Here is a 14,823-nt window from a genome sequence, read left to right as displayed (position 1 = left end):
GAAAACAGGAGGATCACAGAAGCTGTCAAGTTTGATAACTTAAGGTTTGTGATGTATTAATATGAAAGCTTTCCATAAAACATACCCATCAATCCCAGCAGTCTCTACATAACACATACTATTTGGCTCAGTACTGTTCAACAATATCATATCTGCCTGTTAATGAAAAAGAACATGTATTATTCACAACTAATATACTTCAAAACAACGTTGAAAATGCCAGGTATATTAGACATCCCCAGTAACCTAATGATTTATTTAGTAAGATATTGAGGCTTTGTATTAAAAAGAAGTGGCTGACAAGAAGGTTTAGAACTTAAATAGGCACAGCTGGAGAGTCAGGAAAAGAGAGCCACACCACCATGCAGAACATATTGAAATCAGTTTAGGAGCTGAGTAGTAACTATCAGTCAAGGTAAAGTCAAAAATAATAGAGCAATAGATCAGGACCAATATTAGATGGGTCAGAGAATAAAGAGCTGGCATTAAATATATGGCCACAGGGTTAAAGCCCTATGAACAATTCAGTTTAAATACATTCCAGCTGCATCAAAACAATAGGTGTGTGAAATCTACAGTTTGTTGTCTTTAGAAAGTAGACACAGTCCCCTGCTAGCATGCTGTAGAAAAGGACCCTTGTCCTCTGTATTAAAGCAGTGGTCTCTCTGCAGAGGTCTGACACTCTGCTGGGTCAGACCTATAGCTCTACAATCAGCAAAGCCCATGCTGATTAGATAGCTCCAACCCGGACTTAAGGTCCTTCTCTGCATCATGTTTGTAGAAGATAGGATTTTCTACTCAGGCTGTGGTTGCTTTCTAAAGAAAATGAACTGTAAGACTTTGCACATATTTTTGATGCATCCATTTAGCCGATTTAAACTGATTTAGAAGATTTAGGGGGTTATTCACAAAGGAGTTATTCACAAAGGAGCCGAAGGATGATCCTTCAGGTCTCTTCAGCCGCCGGAGCTCTTCGGTTCGCTACAGCCTGTACAGCAGCCAAAGGCGGCCGAGCGGCTGAGCATATGCTTCGGGTCGACTGAGCCAAAGTGACACCCGAAGCGAGGTGAACGGACTGCCGAAGGGCTGGCAGATGGAATGACAGCAGCAGGGATGACAGATCAGCATTCCCAAATGACCTGGGGATGCTGAACTGTCATTAAGCAATAACAACTTCACTGATTTCACAGCAGCTCCACCTAGTTGTTATTCATTGGCGAGGACATGCTAGAAGACTCTAGCAGGTGCCCGTCAATAGGAAACAGTTGGGCGGAGCAAGCTGTCACTGCTAACTCCGCCCAATTGTTTATTTTATAATTTTTTTCTTTTTAAAAAATCCTTTATTTTTTTAATGTAATAGTTATTTACAGTTAAAAAATATTTTTTCACTATTTTCTATTCTGCTCGGTACCACAGAAGTACCGAGCAGAATAGCCGAGCCAAAATGCTGCTCAGCAGCAGCGAGTGAGCTGCCGGAGCTTCGGCTCAGCCGATCCAGATGTTGGATCGGCTGAGTCGAAGTACTACTGCACTTCGGCTCAGCTGAACATGCAGAGCATGTTCGGCTGACCAAAGTGCAGCCGAAGGCAGCCGACGTATGGCTGAAATCAGCCGTACTGAGCTGTAGTGAATAGTTGAACGTTGTTCGGCTCTGTTCACTTCGGCTCGGTTATTCACTTGGGTGCTTTCGGCAGCTTTGTGAATAACCCCCTTAGTTAGGCTTTAAGCTAAGAACTGAGTAATATATGTTCAGGAGCGACAATGAAGGCATAAGAAAGACAAGCCAGCAAAATGTGCAGGCACTAGAGTTCCCTAAACAGCAGATCACTCCGCTCACTCTTATGTACAGATACTGATGCATATGCATGTCGTGTAGTGCATATTCTTTGCAGTTCTATGCAGATTTGAAATCAGCAGATTACATGTGAACAAGAGGAAAACTCATATTTTATATTCACCCATGCCTTCCATACACTCATACACCAGGGCCAATCCCTTGCAGGCTATCTTCAGAGCATAATATTACGTCAGTGAAAATTTGTAACTAACACTTTTCTTGACAGACAGCCAAGAGTGCCCTGTATTCCAGGACCCCTAACATCTGTATTTAGGACATAATTTTTAGTTTTTCCTTATAGACTACATTGATGCATATGAGCACCAGCAATTTAAGGTTAGTGACAACTGTCAAGAGGACTACTTCAAGGTAGTGAAAGCTGCCCCTTGTTTTTTAGACAGGAAGCATACTGCATTGGACAGAGTGGAATTGATGTAATCACTGCAAATGCATAACTAAAAAACATAGACACCTTGTACAAAATCATAACAGGAACCACGTATACAGTAATATCATACAAAGGTCTTACAATAATTCAGATGCATGCAGAAAAATGAGAAAACATTTTTTCCCCCCAATTATCCTCATATAGGTTTAATCAACAGATAAAAGAAGAAAATAGGGAGAAATGTGAACTATGAAATGTTGCTTTGTTGTGTACAAAGTATATTGTGAGCACAAAACTTTTAGGAGACAGTAGTATTTAGGTTTGGGCCACTTGCCCTGCCTCCTGTGTATTTTATCTTGTTCTACTGCTTCCAGTGTGTCTCTATATTTCTATATGTTCGTTTTCTTATGCCTTCTTTTGCTATATTAAGGAATGCTTTTGCCATTGCCATTTACCAGTCATAAAAGCATTGTATTACCGCTGGGAATATCCTGACTATAGGAAGTGGTTTCAACAGGCACAAAACCACAGGGTGGCAGACTAGTATCTGTCCTTTCTTGTCTTGTCTGGTGTTCATCACCTCCTGCTCATGTATTGAGTACTGACCACTGGCTTATCTCACAAACCACTTTGTTAACATCTATACTGAATTTATACAATATGCATCTGTCCTGTGTTTTTTATGCTTCTGTACTGGAGTCACAAAATTTTCCTTCTTTGACCTGCAGCCCTACTGGGCGGGCATCATCCAGTATTGTGAAATAAGATCAGCATATAGTTTGACATACAATACTTTTTTATAGTAATTTTTGAGTCTAAAAAAAGACTGCTTTAAAAAATGTGTATGCCTGCTTTTGATCATGCATTAGTTATTGGACAGATATCTATGATATCTGCTCTGTAAGTTCTGTTTTTTTTCTAGTGGACTACAGGTACACTTGTGCCTTTAAGTTTCCCTGTGGTATACTGCAGTGCACCTCACAGCACCTGTCAAATATGGCAGCAATAAATAGGGGAGGACTGCATAATATATACTGGGAGGCATTACTAAATGCTAACAGAAATAAACCTCTATGTTTTACTTATTAGTTTTGGGAATTAAGTTATAGTGGGGCTTCTCTCTCTCTCTGTAGCAAAATTAAACATCTTGAGACTGGTTTTGGTTTAATGATAGTTGGCTACCTTTTGAACATCCTCAAAGGGTACAGCTAAAAAATAGTAGATCAGATCTATAGGTATTTGAGTATCTTAAACATTTTTATTTTTAGAAACTTCTTTGGAAAGTTCTAAAATACACTTACACCTGTGCCCAGACTACCAACATTAGATTGTATACATATTATTAACAAGCAGTAAAATAATTTCCCCGATCTCTGTAGCAGCTACCTATGCCAATAAGTAATTCAGTAATTCATTCTGAAGTAATGTAAGTAAGTAATAAGTAATTCATTCTGAAAAATACTCAAAGATCACAACAAGACTCTTAAGTTGGGTTTCAGTCAGTTTCTAACAGCTTAGAAACACCTGCTGTGTGTTTACATTAGAGGGCTTGTAAGCTGCCAAGATTCTGGTACAATGCAAAGTTATAGGAAAGAAACTAAAATTTCTGTGATTCTGCTGTAAATATGAAGACAAATTTCCCCACAAGGCCTATAGCTACAGAGGTAAGTGAGGGTGTGTTTTACATTGCTTTTACTGCTTGTTGAAAATATAATTCCGTAAATAATGTAGTGTGCATAGTCTGGGCACAGGTTCACTTTAATTAAACTATGCTAACAAAATCCCCTGGATTTAATTCAGTATCAACTCTAAGGTTTATAGTGCCAGAAGCATAACAATCTAGGTATGTGTTCTCTAGTTTGGATACAGTTGATTTACTAAAGGAGTAGAGGCTGTTAACTTGGTAAAATGTATGCTCACTTAGAAAAAAGTATATTAACTTTGCAAAGTGGTAAACACAGCTTCATCTTATTTACTAAGTTCAGTTAACAATCACTTTGCTAAGTGAACAAGAAGAAAAATTGGTTTAATTCATCTCTGGAAAAATAAGTACACTTACTGGTACAAAGTCATTTTTACGTAAGCACACAATGTCACCAACATGAATATCCTTCCACGTCACACTATGTAACCTAGAAAAGGAAAAAATGCCTTGTTTTTAAACCATACAATAGACCAGACTGATGCATGTTTTACAATATTTAAAGGATTTCCAAGTATAAACACATATTACAGGTTGAAATAAAAATTCAGTTCACTTAGATTTAGATAAATGAGTTAGTTAGTTTTACATAAGGTGTGGGAAGGGCTAGGCCTTCTGTAGGGTTTTTTTTCTTGATATCTCCATGGCATCATGGGTTGATTCTATCCCCTGCGTAAACCTCTAGTACATTAATTTACAAATATGAGTCCCACCCTATCAGGGCCATTTCTTTTTTATCCTCCTGTCTCCATGATCAAGTATCCCTACCAACCCCAGTAAATCTGGGGCACATAAGGATCTTTGCTGATGTGTCTTGGGACTCTAAATGTGGTCTTCAGAACATTGGCTGATCCCAGGGTGTTTAACCATTGTGACTGCAGGATGCTCATACCTTGGATTATGTAGTGTCATGTCTATCTTCTAGTGTGGGATCCAAGTTGCCTTGTGTTGCCCCAAACACCATTTTTGGCTGGATTATAAACTTCCCAAAAAGTCACCTAGAGCTCACTCAGGCTCTGAATTACCCGGGAGCACATTTTAATATTGTTAGTGCAGCCATTTCTCACCTGGAAGACAACAGATGGTGTAGGTAGTCTCTTGTCACACTTTTACTGTGCAGCAGTAAAATGGGATTGCCATTGCTAACCTCTCATTTGAGAATTTTAACTCCCTGGTTGTCATACAGATCATTTGTCTCAGTGCTTTCTAAATACCTGACTTGGAACAAGTATAATGTTTGGGAATTCTAACCCTTTTCTGATTATTTGCAGCATTCCAAGTTGTTGACTCAAACATATAAAAGCCAGACACAGCCAGGCAACTAACATTTTCAAAAGAGGCTTGCAATGACAGCACCCATACTTTCCTTATAATAGATTATAATAGATTCAGAACTCCAGCCTTACCTTCAGTCTTGCACAGTTGTGCAGTCTTCTCTTTTGTACTAAAATTGTTTACTCTGATTTTACTGCGCACTGTGACCTTCGCATACTGTTCAAAAGAAGCTGTAGCAAGTCTAGATACAGGTGAAACTCGAATAATTAGAATATCGTGCAAAAGTAATTGCAGTAAGTGCTGCAAAAGGGGCCCAAACCAAGTACCGAGTACATATGCATGCTTGTACTTTTCAGAGGTCCGATATTGTTCTATGTACAATCCTTGTTTTATTGATTGCATGTAATAATCTACTTTTTTGAGGTTGTGGATTTGGGGTTCTTGGGGTTTTCATGAGCTGTAAGCCATAATCATCACAATTATGACAAATCACGGCTTGAATTATCTTGCTTTGCATGTAATGAGTCTATCTCATGTATTAGTTTCACCTTTTAAGTTGCATTAGTGAAATAAATTAACTTTGCACGATATTCTAATTATTCGAGTTTCACCTGTATATCCCACCTCATATCCTGGCTGGAGGCCACCCAGCATCATCTAGCCTTACTTTCCCTGGCCCATCATTTATTGAATTTCAGTTATTTCAATGACGAAGCTCAGCATTACATGTGGGCATTACCTAAGGCAGTCAGCATGGAATCGCAACCTGTCTAGGAAAGCCCACTCCTCCGGAATGACATCCACCCATCAAGGCATTTTGATATTAGCATAATATCAAAAGCCCAAAAGCCAGCCCACTGCTTGTATCAGAACTAAGTGCTCTTGGGAGGAATACTAAGGCAGAGTGCAACAGCAGCAGGTAAGAGGAGGTGAAGGGAAAGGGACCCAGACAAGCACAGCTGAGGCCCTGCAGAGCCCACCATAGAGAGTCTAAGTCATTACTAAGTCCCGTGCCCAATGTGTTACTATGTACCGTGTCCAGTGCAATACTAAGTCCCAGGTCCAGTGCGTTACTAAGCCCCAAGTCAAGTGCAATACTAAGGTCCAGTGCGTTACTAAGTCCCGGGTCCAGGGGTCCAGTGCGTTACTAAGCCCCAAGTCCAGTGCAATATTAACCCCTTCATGACTGAGGCCCTTTTTTCATTTTTTTGCACCCATTCTGTGGTTAGTGTTAGTGACAAGGGTCCTGCGCAACATATTTTTTGACCAAAATATATTTCCTTACTCTTAAAAATTCAATGCACTGATGACTTGGAATACACTTTTCAATTTATAAAAATTAAGTTGTAAGAGTGTTAAAATAACAGTGGGTGCACTGAAGAACCCAGTGGGACAGCCACTGGATGGACTTCGTGGGAGGGTCAGTGGAACAGTCAATGGACGGGCCTATGGTGTGTTGGTGGTGGTGGTGGAGGGGGGGGGGGCAGGCCTAAAGCTGTGTAAGGGGCCCCAAAGATTCTGATGGCAGCCCAGGGGAGAGGTACCAGGGCAGAATAAATATAGGCATGATAGACATCAACTATAAACATAGTGGATTATGCCAGGATATGGGTGTTGTAAAAGAGCTGTACATTTTTTAGTGAAAAATCTGTTTCAATTGCTGAAATCTGTGAACAGGCATAAAAATCGATGGAGTCTATTTTACTTACAAGGAACTTCACATATCCAGATACCCATGGCAGTGGCGTTTTTATAAAAGAGAGCTATTCATAACCAACAGGATATTTATATATACACACATACTGTATGCATCTCCTAGGACATAGTCACCCATGTCAAACTGATGTCAAAATGATGCCATCAACACAAGCCGACTGTAAGACTTTACATAGTAACAACATAACATGAAAACAAAATGCTAATTTTGCACACAAACAATGTAATTACAGACCCTGTGACTTCCTTGTGACCATGGGTGAGGTGGAGCTTGTGACATAATTCACTCCTCTACTCCATCTCGTTCAATCAGAGAAGACCTTGTATTCATTGAAAAAAAATACAATGCGCTCTCTAAATGATGGCAGTGCCAAGCAAGTGACTCCATGTGCTCAGTGTGCAAAGGGGAAGCTGCTAGAGCTGCAGCCAGATGACACCATCTACTGTATCACTGTATGTTCTGCAGACTACTACAGTGATTGTCAGCATCTGGATATTAGATAAACCATTTAAATATCCATAAAAGATCATTTCTGGAGTTCAGCTTTAACCTTTAATACAAACATTGAGGTATACACAGACATTAAGGTAACATAGTAACATAGTAGGTAAGTTTGAATAAAGACACAGGTCCATCTAGTTCAGCCTATGTATGTGTGTGTGGGTGTGTCTGTATATACTAGTTCCAATATCCCGGTTTATTTTATGACTCAAGAAGCACATCTAACAGTTTCTTGAATCTATCAATGCCATCAGCGATCACTATTGACTGTATTAGGGAATTCCTAATTTTTACTACTCGCACAGTAAAAAAAACCCTTAGGAAGTCTGAGATTAAACCTCCTTCTATCCTCTAGCTGTGTCCTTGTGTCATCAATAGAGTTATTACTGTAAACATCTTATTCCTAATATTGTGGTCCCCATTAATGACTTTGAAAATTGCAATAAGTTCCCTCTATTCTAAGGAGAACAAGTTTAATTTCTGGAGGCGATCTTCATAGCTCAGGCCTTCCATTCCCTTTATTCATTGTGTAGACCTTCTCTGACCTCTCTTAAAGTGACATTATACCCTCAGATTTTTTAACATAAAACAATACATTTAATGTGTGCCTTACTGTAATCCATGGTTGTTTCCCTTCTCTTTGCTGCTCTTCCTTTTAAATCTGTATCTCTTCTCATGCTGGGCAGAACTTCTGTTTTGTAGCAGACTGCCTTGTCTCTGAAATGGATACACGGTGTCTGTGTATAGGCTTGCAACCTGAGCCAGCACTACAGGAAGAGGCCCTGAGCTGCAAAGGGAAGTTCTCCCCAAGCATGAGAAGACATGAGGATTTAAAAGGAAGAGCAGCAAAGAGAAGGGAAACTAACATGGATTACAGTAAGGCACACATTACAGTATTGGTTTATGTTAAAAAATCTGAGGGTTTAATGTCACTTTAAGTTCAAGGACATCTTTCATGAAGGTTGACCAAAACTGAACTGTATACTCAAGGTGAGGCCGAACCTCTTGCCAAAATCCCTCTTTTAATGCAGGATAGTATTTTGTTTGCTTTGCTGGCCGCTGCTTGGCATTGCATGTTACTGCTGAGTCTGTTATCTTTGAGCACCCCGAGGTCTTTCTCCATGAAGCACTCTCCAAGTAGTAGTTTGCAAGTAGTAAATTATAATTTGCTCCCATGTGCATAACCTTAAATGTTTAAATATTAAAATCACATTTGCCATTTTGTACCCCAGGCCTCAATTTTATCTATGTCCTGTTGAAGTGAATCTATGTCTTCTTGAGAATTTACTGCCCTACACAGTTTAGTATCATCAGCGAACCATTCATTCGAATCTCTATGTCGTTTATGAATAAGATAAACAGAATCGGTCCCTGGGGCACCCCGTTTACAACTTTTGCCCAATTAGAAAACTAACCATTTATTACAACCTTCTGGATCTGTTCTTGTAGCCAGTTTTCTATTCAACTTCATCCGAACCGATAGACCTTTCTTTGCTGCTCTTCCTTTTAAATCTGTATCTCTTCTCATGCTGGGCAGAACTTCTGTTTTGTAGCAGACTGCCTTGTCTCTGAAATGGATACACGGTGTCTGTGTATAGGCTTGCAACCTGAGCCAGCACTACAGGAAGAGGCCCTGAGCTGCAAAGGGAAGTTCTCCCCAAGCATGAGAAGACATGAGGATTTAAAAGGAAGAGCAGCAAAGAGAAGGGAAACTAACATGGATTACAGTAAGGCACACATTACAGTATTGGTTTATGTTAAAAAATCTGAGGGTTTAATGTCACTTTAAGTTCAAGGACATCTTTCATGAAGGTTGACCAAAACTGAACTGTATACTCAAGGTGAGGCCGAACCTCTTGCCAAAATCCCTCTTTTAATGCAGGATAGTATTTTGTTTGCTTTGCTGGCCGCTGCTTGGCATTGCATGTTACTGCTGAGTCTGTTATCTTTGAGCACCCCGAGGTCTTTCTCCATGAAGCACTCTCCAAGTAGTAGTTTGCAAGTAGTAAATTATAATTTGCTCCCATGTGCATAACCTTAAATGTTTAAATATTAAAATCACATTTGCCATTTTGTACCCCAGGCCTCAATTTTATCTATGTCCTGTTGAAGTGAATCTATGTCTTCTTGAGAATTTACTGCCCTACACAGTTTAGTATCATCAGCGAACCATTCATTCGAATCTCTATGTCGTTTATGAATAAGATAAACAGAATCGGTCCCTGGGGCACCCCGTTTACAACTTTTGCCCAATTAGAAAACTAACCATTTATTACAACCTTCTGGATCTGTTCTTGTAGCCAGTTTTCTATTCAACTTCATCCGAACCGATAGACCTTAGTTTATGAATTTAGATTATGAATCAAAAAATAAACAAACAATAAAAATAACAAAACAAAAAAAAGGGGCAGACTTAATAGACCATGTGATCTTTAGAGATGGAGGAGAGCAGCTGCTGTTGGTCCTTCATTGTCTAAAGAAGCAGAACTACAGCAGCCATTTAGTCACCCATCAGATAGGTGAGTAAAGCATAAATGCAACTACAAGAATAAGTCAGGACATTTATTTGGGTGATATCATTTAGAGCCTTGGTTCTCAACTGGTGGGTCGTGACCCAAAAGTGGGTCGCGACCCCGTGTTCAGTGGGTCGCCGCATGCCTTCCACTTTTCTAGGTGAGAGGCTCCTCAGCCTCCCCTAGTGGAGCAGTGTCCATTCTTACACTGAGCAGCCATTCAAAATATGCTGCCCAACGTCAAGTGTCGAAATTGAGGTTGGGTGGGCTGAGGGTATGGCCACGAGGGAGCTCCATCCATACGTGCATTGCTTATAGCTCCCTCACGTGCCCTGTAGAGTTGCCTCGACTGGAGTGACATCACATTCTGGCTCCCGGCACCTCTACAGGCACACATAGGAGCTGTGCAAGCAATGCACATATGGATGGAGCTCCAACACAGCAGCCGACACTGCCGTGCATTCCATTGCAGTGCGACTTGGGTCACGACTTAACGATCGAGGACAAATGTGGGTCCTGAAGTTACACAGGTTGAGAACCACTGATTTAGAGTATGAGATTTTGATTTTGTTCTGCAGTTCCTCTTCAGTTTTAAAGGAACATGCATCATTTCCACTTTTTTTTCTTTCTAAAGATGCTTTTTATTGAGTTTTTTAAGTGTCAGAGACACAATAATAACAACATCAAAAACCGTCAGACATACATCAACCAGGTCAACATAACCAGGCAATTATACAACATCAACACACTCTTCACTAATCAGAATATTACGAGGTTACACAATAAGGTGGTTACAAGATTCAATACATGGTAGTTACCTTCCAACATAGGGAGTATACAACGTAGGGAATTGAACATAGCCACATGCAGTCAATATGATAAGAAATACTGCCCGGAGTTCAGAGATCTAGAAATGGGGTCATTAGGCTGAAGAATGAGAATGCAGTTAGTACTTCACCCCATCTCTACAGTAGTGTTAGAGGAGGACAGCCATAGATCCATATGGGGCCAAAACGTGTCGGATTGCCCCTCTGCTCATACGTGAGTTTATAAATGGTTAATACCTGATCAACCAGCCTTTCCCACTCGCTCAGTGGGGGAGCAGTCGGGCTGCCCCAGACCAGGAGAATGGTCTTCCTGGCATAGAATAAAAGGAGGCGGAGGAGTGTCTGAGTTCTGGAGGCCAATGGCAGTTCCCCAAAGAGACCCAGGAGGCAGTACGCAGGGTTGCAACTATTGGGGAAACCGAGGCTAGCTTCCATGAAGGAAGTGACCTCTGACCAAAAGGTTCTGACAATAGGGCATAACCAAAAACAGTGTAGGAAGTCGGCCTCTCGTCCGCATCGCTTAAAACAGCGCGGGGTCAAGCGAAGGCCGAGTCTATGTAGAAGGGTGGGAGTGTAGTAGACCTGGTAGAAAAATTTCATTTGGATCAGTTTGTCATTAGAGGCTATCACAGATGGCATGTAGCTACCTTCAAAGTCTTCCCAATCATCTTCCGCTAGATCCAGTAGAATCGACCGCCACCTCTGTTTGCGGCTGTCAAACCTACCGGATCTGTAGAACATAAGTTCCATATAGTAAGTAGAAATCAATTTTGATGTGTCATCCCTTCGCAGTAACCCCTCCAGCAGTGACTGGGTTTGTGTAAACGCGGTCGACCCAAATTGGGTTTGTATCGCGTGTAGGAGTTGAAAGTAGGCCAAAAAAAATCAGACGGGGAGAGCTTCAGCTCCTCCCTACGCTGTGGAAAACTAAGCAGCACCCCATTACGAAACAAGTGAGACAAGGATTTAATGCCTTTTGAGGACCAGAAGGCGGCCGACAGGCGCTGCAGCTCTGGGAGGGCGGGATTACCCCATAAGGGGGAGTGGGGAGAATGGGACCATTGGGATAGTGATAAGCGATTGATGACATATCTTAGGATACGGACAGTCACAGATATCATGATTGCCCCTTGTTGCTTTTGGTTGTGATTGACCCCCAATAGACAACATTTTGAAGAGATTCAAAGGAGGTTAGTATGGCCGCTTCAGTTGCCGTGCAGGCGCTCCCAGTCTGGGGGACCAGCCAGTCATGAACCACCACTAGTTGGGATGCCAGGTAATACATGTGAAAGTTAGGAAAGGCCAGGCCCACCATCGAGCGAGGGAGCCGCAGCACCTCCAAGGCCACCTTAGGGGTACGGCCCCTCCACAGAAAAATAGTGCAAATAGAGTCAATTTTACGGAAGTAACTATTTGGGACATAGCAAGGGGCATTCGCTAGGATATACAATAACTTGGGGAGAAAGATAATCTTAATAATATTGACTCTTCCCATAAGGTCCAGTGGCAAGTCCATCCACTGTTTAGTCTTCAAATGAAGAGAGTCAATAGTTGGTGACAAGTTATTAGCAATATAGGAGGAGAGGGGCAGTTGAACCCTAACACCCAGATACTTAAATTCATTTGCAACCCTTAGCGTAGACATAGGGTGAATATTTGCCACTGTAGCGTCATCTAGGGGAAAAAGGACAGACTTGTCCTAGTTAACCTTGAACCCCGAGAAGGTTCCAAACAGGTCCAGTAGCTGGAGGAGGTGACATAGTGAGCCATTCGGATCAGACAGATAAATCAGCGTATAAAGAGATACGCTCCTCCAAGTCACGTATCCTCCAGCCATGTATAGAGACCGACTCCCGAATCCTAATCGCCAGGGGCTCAATTGCCAGGGCAAATAGGATAGGGGAGAGGGGACAACCCTGTCTCGTACCCCGAAAGATACTAAACGGGTCAGACACCTCTCTGTTGATACGCAATCTGGCCACTGGGGTATTATACAGAATTTCTATCCAGCGGATCATTTGGGAGACAAACCCATATGCTGCTAGTACTTTTAGTAAATACGGCCATTCAACACTGTCAAAGGCTTTTTGGGTGTCCAGTGAAATCATTGCTCTACCTTCATAGTTACATAGTTACATAGTATTTGGGGTTGAATAAAGACATACAGTATGTCCATCAAGTCCAACCCATATAGGTGCATGCATCATCTCATTCTTAGGGATATTGGTATCCCTGGAAAATGATCATACCTGACAATAAATTCCATTATAAATTGCTTCAGTAATGTAGGGTACACACAGTGAATTTCGGCTGGTTCTTGAAGTACCGGACAAAATTCGCACAGTGGGTACCGCTGTTGGCACCCTTCCAACCCAGCATCCCTCGATCAGCTGATCAAAGGAGCCAGTTGCAAAATTCTTAACCAGTTGGAAAATTCTTCAGTCGTGGGATGAGAGTATTGGTGGAAAGTCTGCGTTCATCCTAGTGGAGCGGCCTGGCATAAATCCTGCCTGGTCACTACCAATAAGGGACAGAGCGTGTTTATTTATGCGTATAGCTAGAATTTTGGCTAGGATTTTTGCATCAACATTAATTAAAGAAATGGGCCGGTAGGAATCACATTTAGTTGGGTCCTTACCCAGTTTTAAAATCAGGACTATAAGAGCTTCTCTCATGGACGGGGGAAGTATACTCAGATCAAATGCCTCATTATAAGTGGCCAATAAATGTGGTCCCAGTTCTTCCACATAGAAGGCGTACCATTGCATGGGGAACCTGTCAAGGCCTGGGGTCTTTCTAGTGGGAAACTGGACAACCGCCAACTAAATCTCATCCGCAGTGAGCGGCCGGTCCAATTCCTCTCTAGCCTGAGGGGATAGGCAGGGGAGGGAGATCTGGGACAGATAGTCCCCCAACTACGCATCAGTGTAGTGGGCTCTGGAGGAGTATAAATCCCTATAGAAGGACAGGAACACTTCCATAATGTCCCGGGTATCAGTGACCACGGACCCTGGGGAAGAGATAATGCGTGGAATAGAAGTAGGGTTAAAGTCAGGTTTAGTAAAGTATGCCAATAATCTACCCGTCTTGTTCCCAAACTCAAATATTTTTTGCTGAGTATGTAGCATTTTCTTTTTGGTTTGTTCCAATTGGAACAAGTCATATTTACGCTTCTTCCCCATCCAATCACTGTAATTTGAGGGAGTGGGATCTAGAACATAGGTGGCCTCAGCTTCTCCATGTCACCCTCCAATGCCAGTGCAACCTCCCCCCTAAGTTTACGGACTGCCCCAGTAGCGGCCATGAATGCTCCTCTGAGTGTGGGTTTAAAGGCTTCCCATTTAAGGGAAGAGGAAGTCACAGGGGCATTGTCACTCCAGTAGTGGCCAATAGCCTGGGAACAAGCAGTCTCCACAGGGGGATCAGAGAGCCAACGGGAGTTCATTCTCCACACTCTGGAAGAGTGCTCACTGCTCACTCACGCAGCTGGGCGGATCCAGACATAATTGCCGGGATCCGCTTCAGCTGCGGCGTCTCAGTATACCGCTCGCAGTAGCTTGCAGTGTACTGTGGCATCTCAGTATACCGCGAGCTGTATCTCGCGGTATACTGAGCCTAGGGTGACGGGAGGATGCTAGTTTGTGTCCTCCCATTACCCTAAGGAGAACTATGGGGAAAAGCCTTAACCCCATAGTTTTCCTTTAACCACTTGCCGTCCGCCCGTAGTAAAAAAACGGACGGACGGCACTGCAGCATTTGCGGCAATTTTTTTCTGCGGGCACGCACGGGCAGAAAAGACCCGACCATTGCACACACCCGTTACCGGGTGTTTCACATATAGGCGATTAGCGGCTCCATAGCCCGCCGATCGTCTATATGTGCTCGTTCGCGTCCGCCTCCGTCCGCTCCTTGCTGATCTCCGTCCGGGCTGTGAATGCAGAAGTGATGTGTATTACATCACTTCCGCATTCACCTGTCAGTCATCTGGCTGCTATAGCCAGAGAGAAGAAGCTGATGAAGCAGATCTCTGCTTCATCAGCTTCTTTTGGGGTCCACAGGTGAC

General features: G+C 42.3%; 1 protein-coding gene across 1 annotated transcript in view; it reads right to left on the bottom strand.

Annotated features, from left to right (window-relative positions):
- LOC108792398 (phospholipid-transporting ATPase IC-like) overlaps positions 1-14,823 on the bottom strand; it is a 113,788-nt gene that overhangs the window by 53,952 nt on the left and 45,013 nt on the right. Inside the window, 3 exon segments of the mRNA XM_018563166.1 lie at positions 86-156; positions 4,285-4,357; positions 11,486-11,490. Of these exon segments, the coding sequence (XP_018418668.1) occupies positions 86-156; positions 4,285-4,357; positions 11,486-11,490 (149 nt within the window).

Source organism: Nanorana parkeri, unplaced genomic scaffold (assembly GCF_000935625.1).
Source record: "Nanorana parkeri isolate BGI_ZX_2015 unplaced genomic scaffold, ASM93562v1 scaffold637, whole genome shotgun sequence".
Lineage (NCBI taxonomy): Eukaryota > Metazoa > Chordata > Amphibia > Anura > Dicroglossidae > Nanorana > Nanorana parkeri.
Note: the sequence above shows the minus strand (reverse complement) of the source record. Positions and strands in the feature narration are given on the sequence as shown.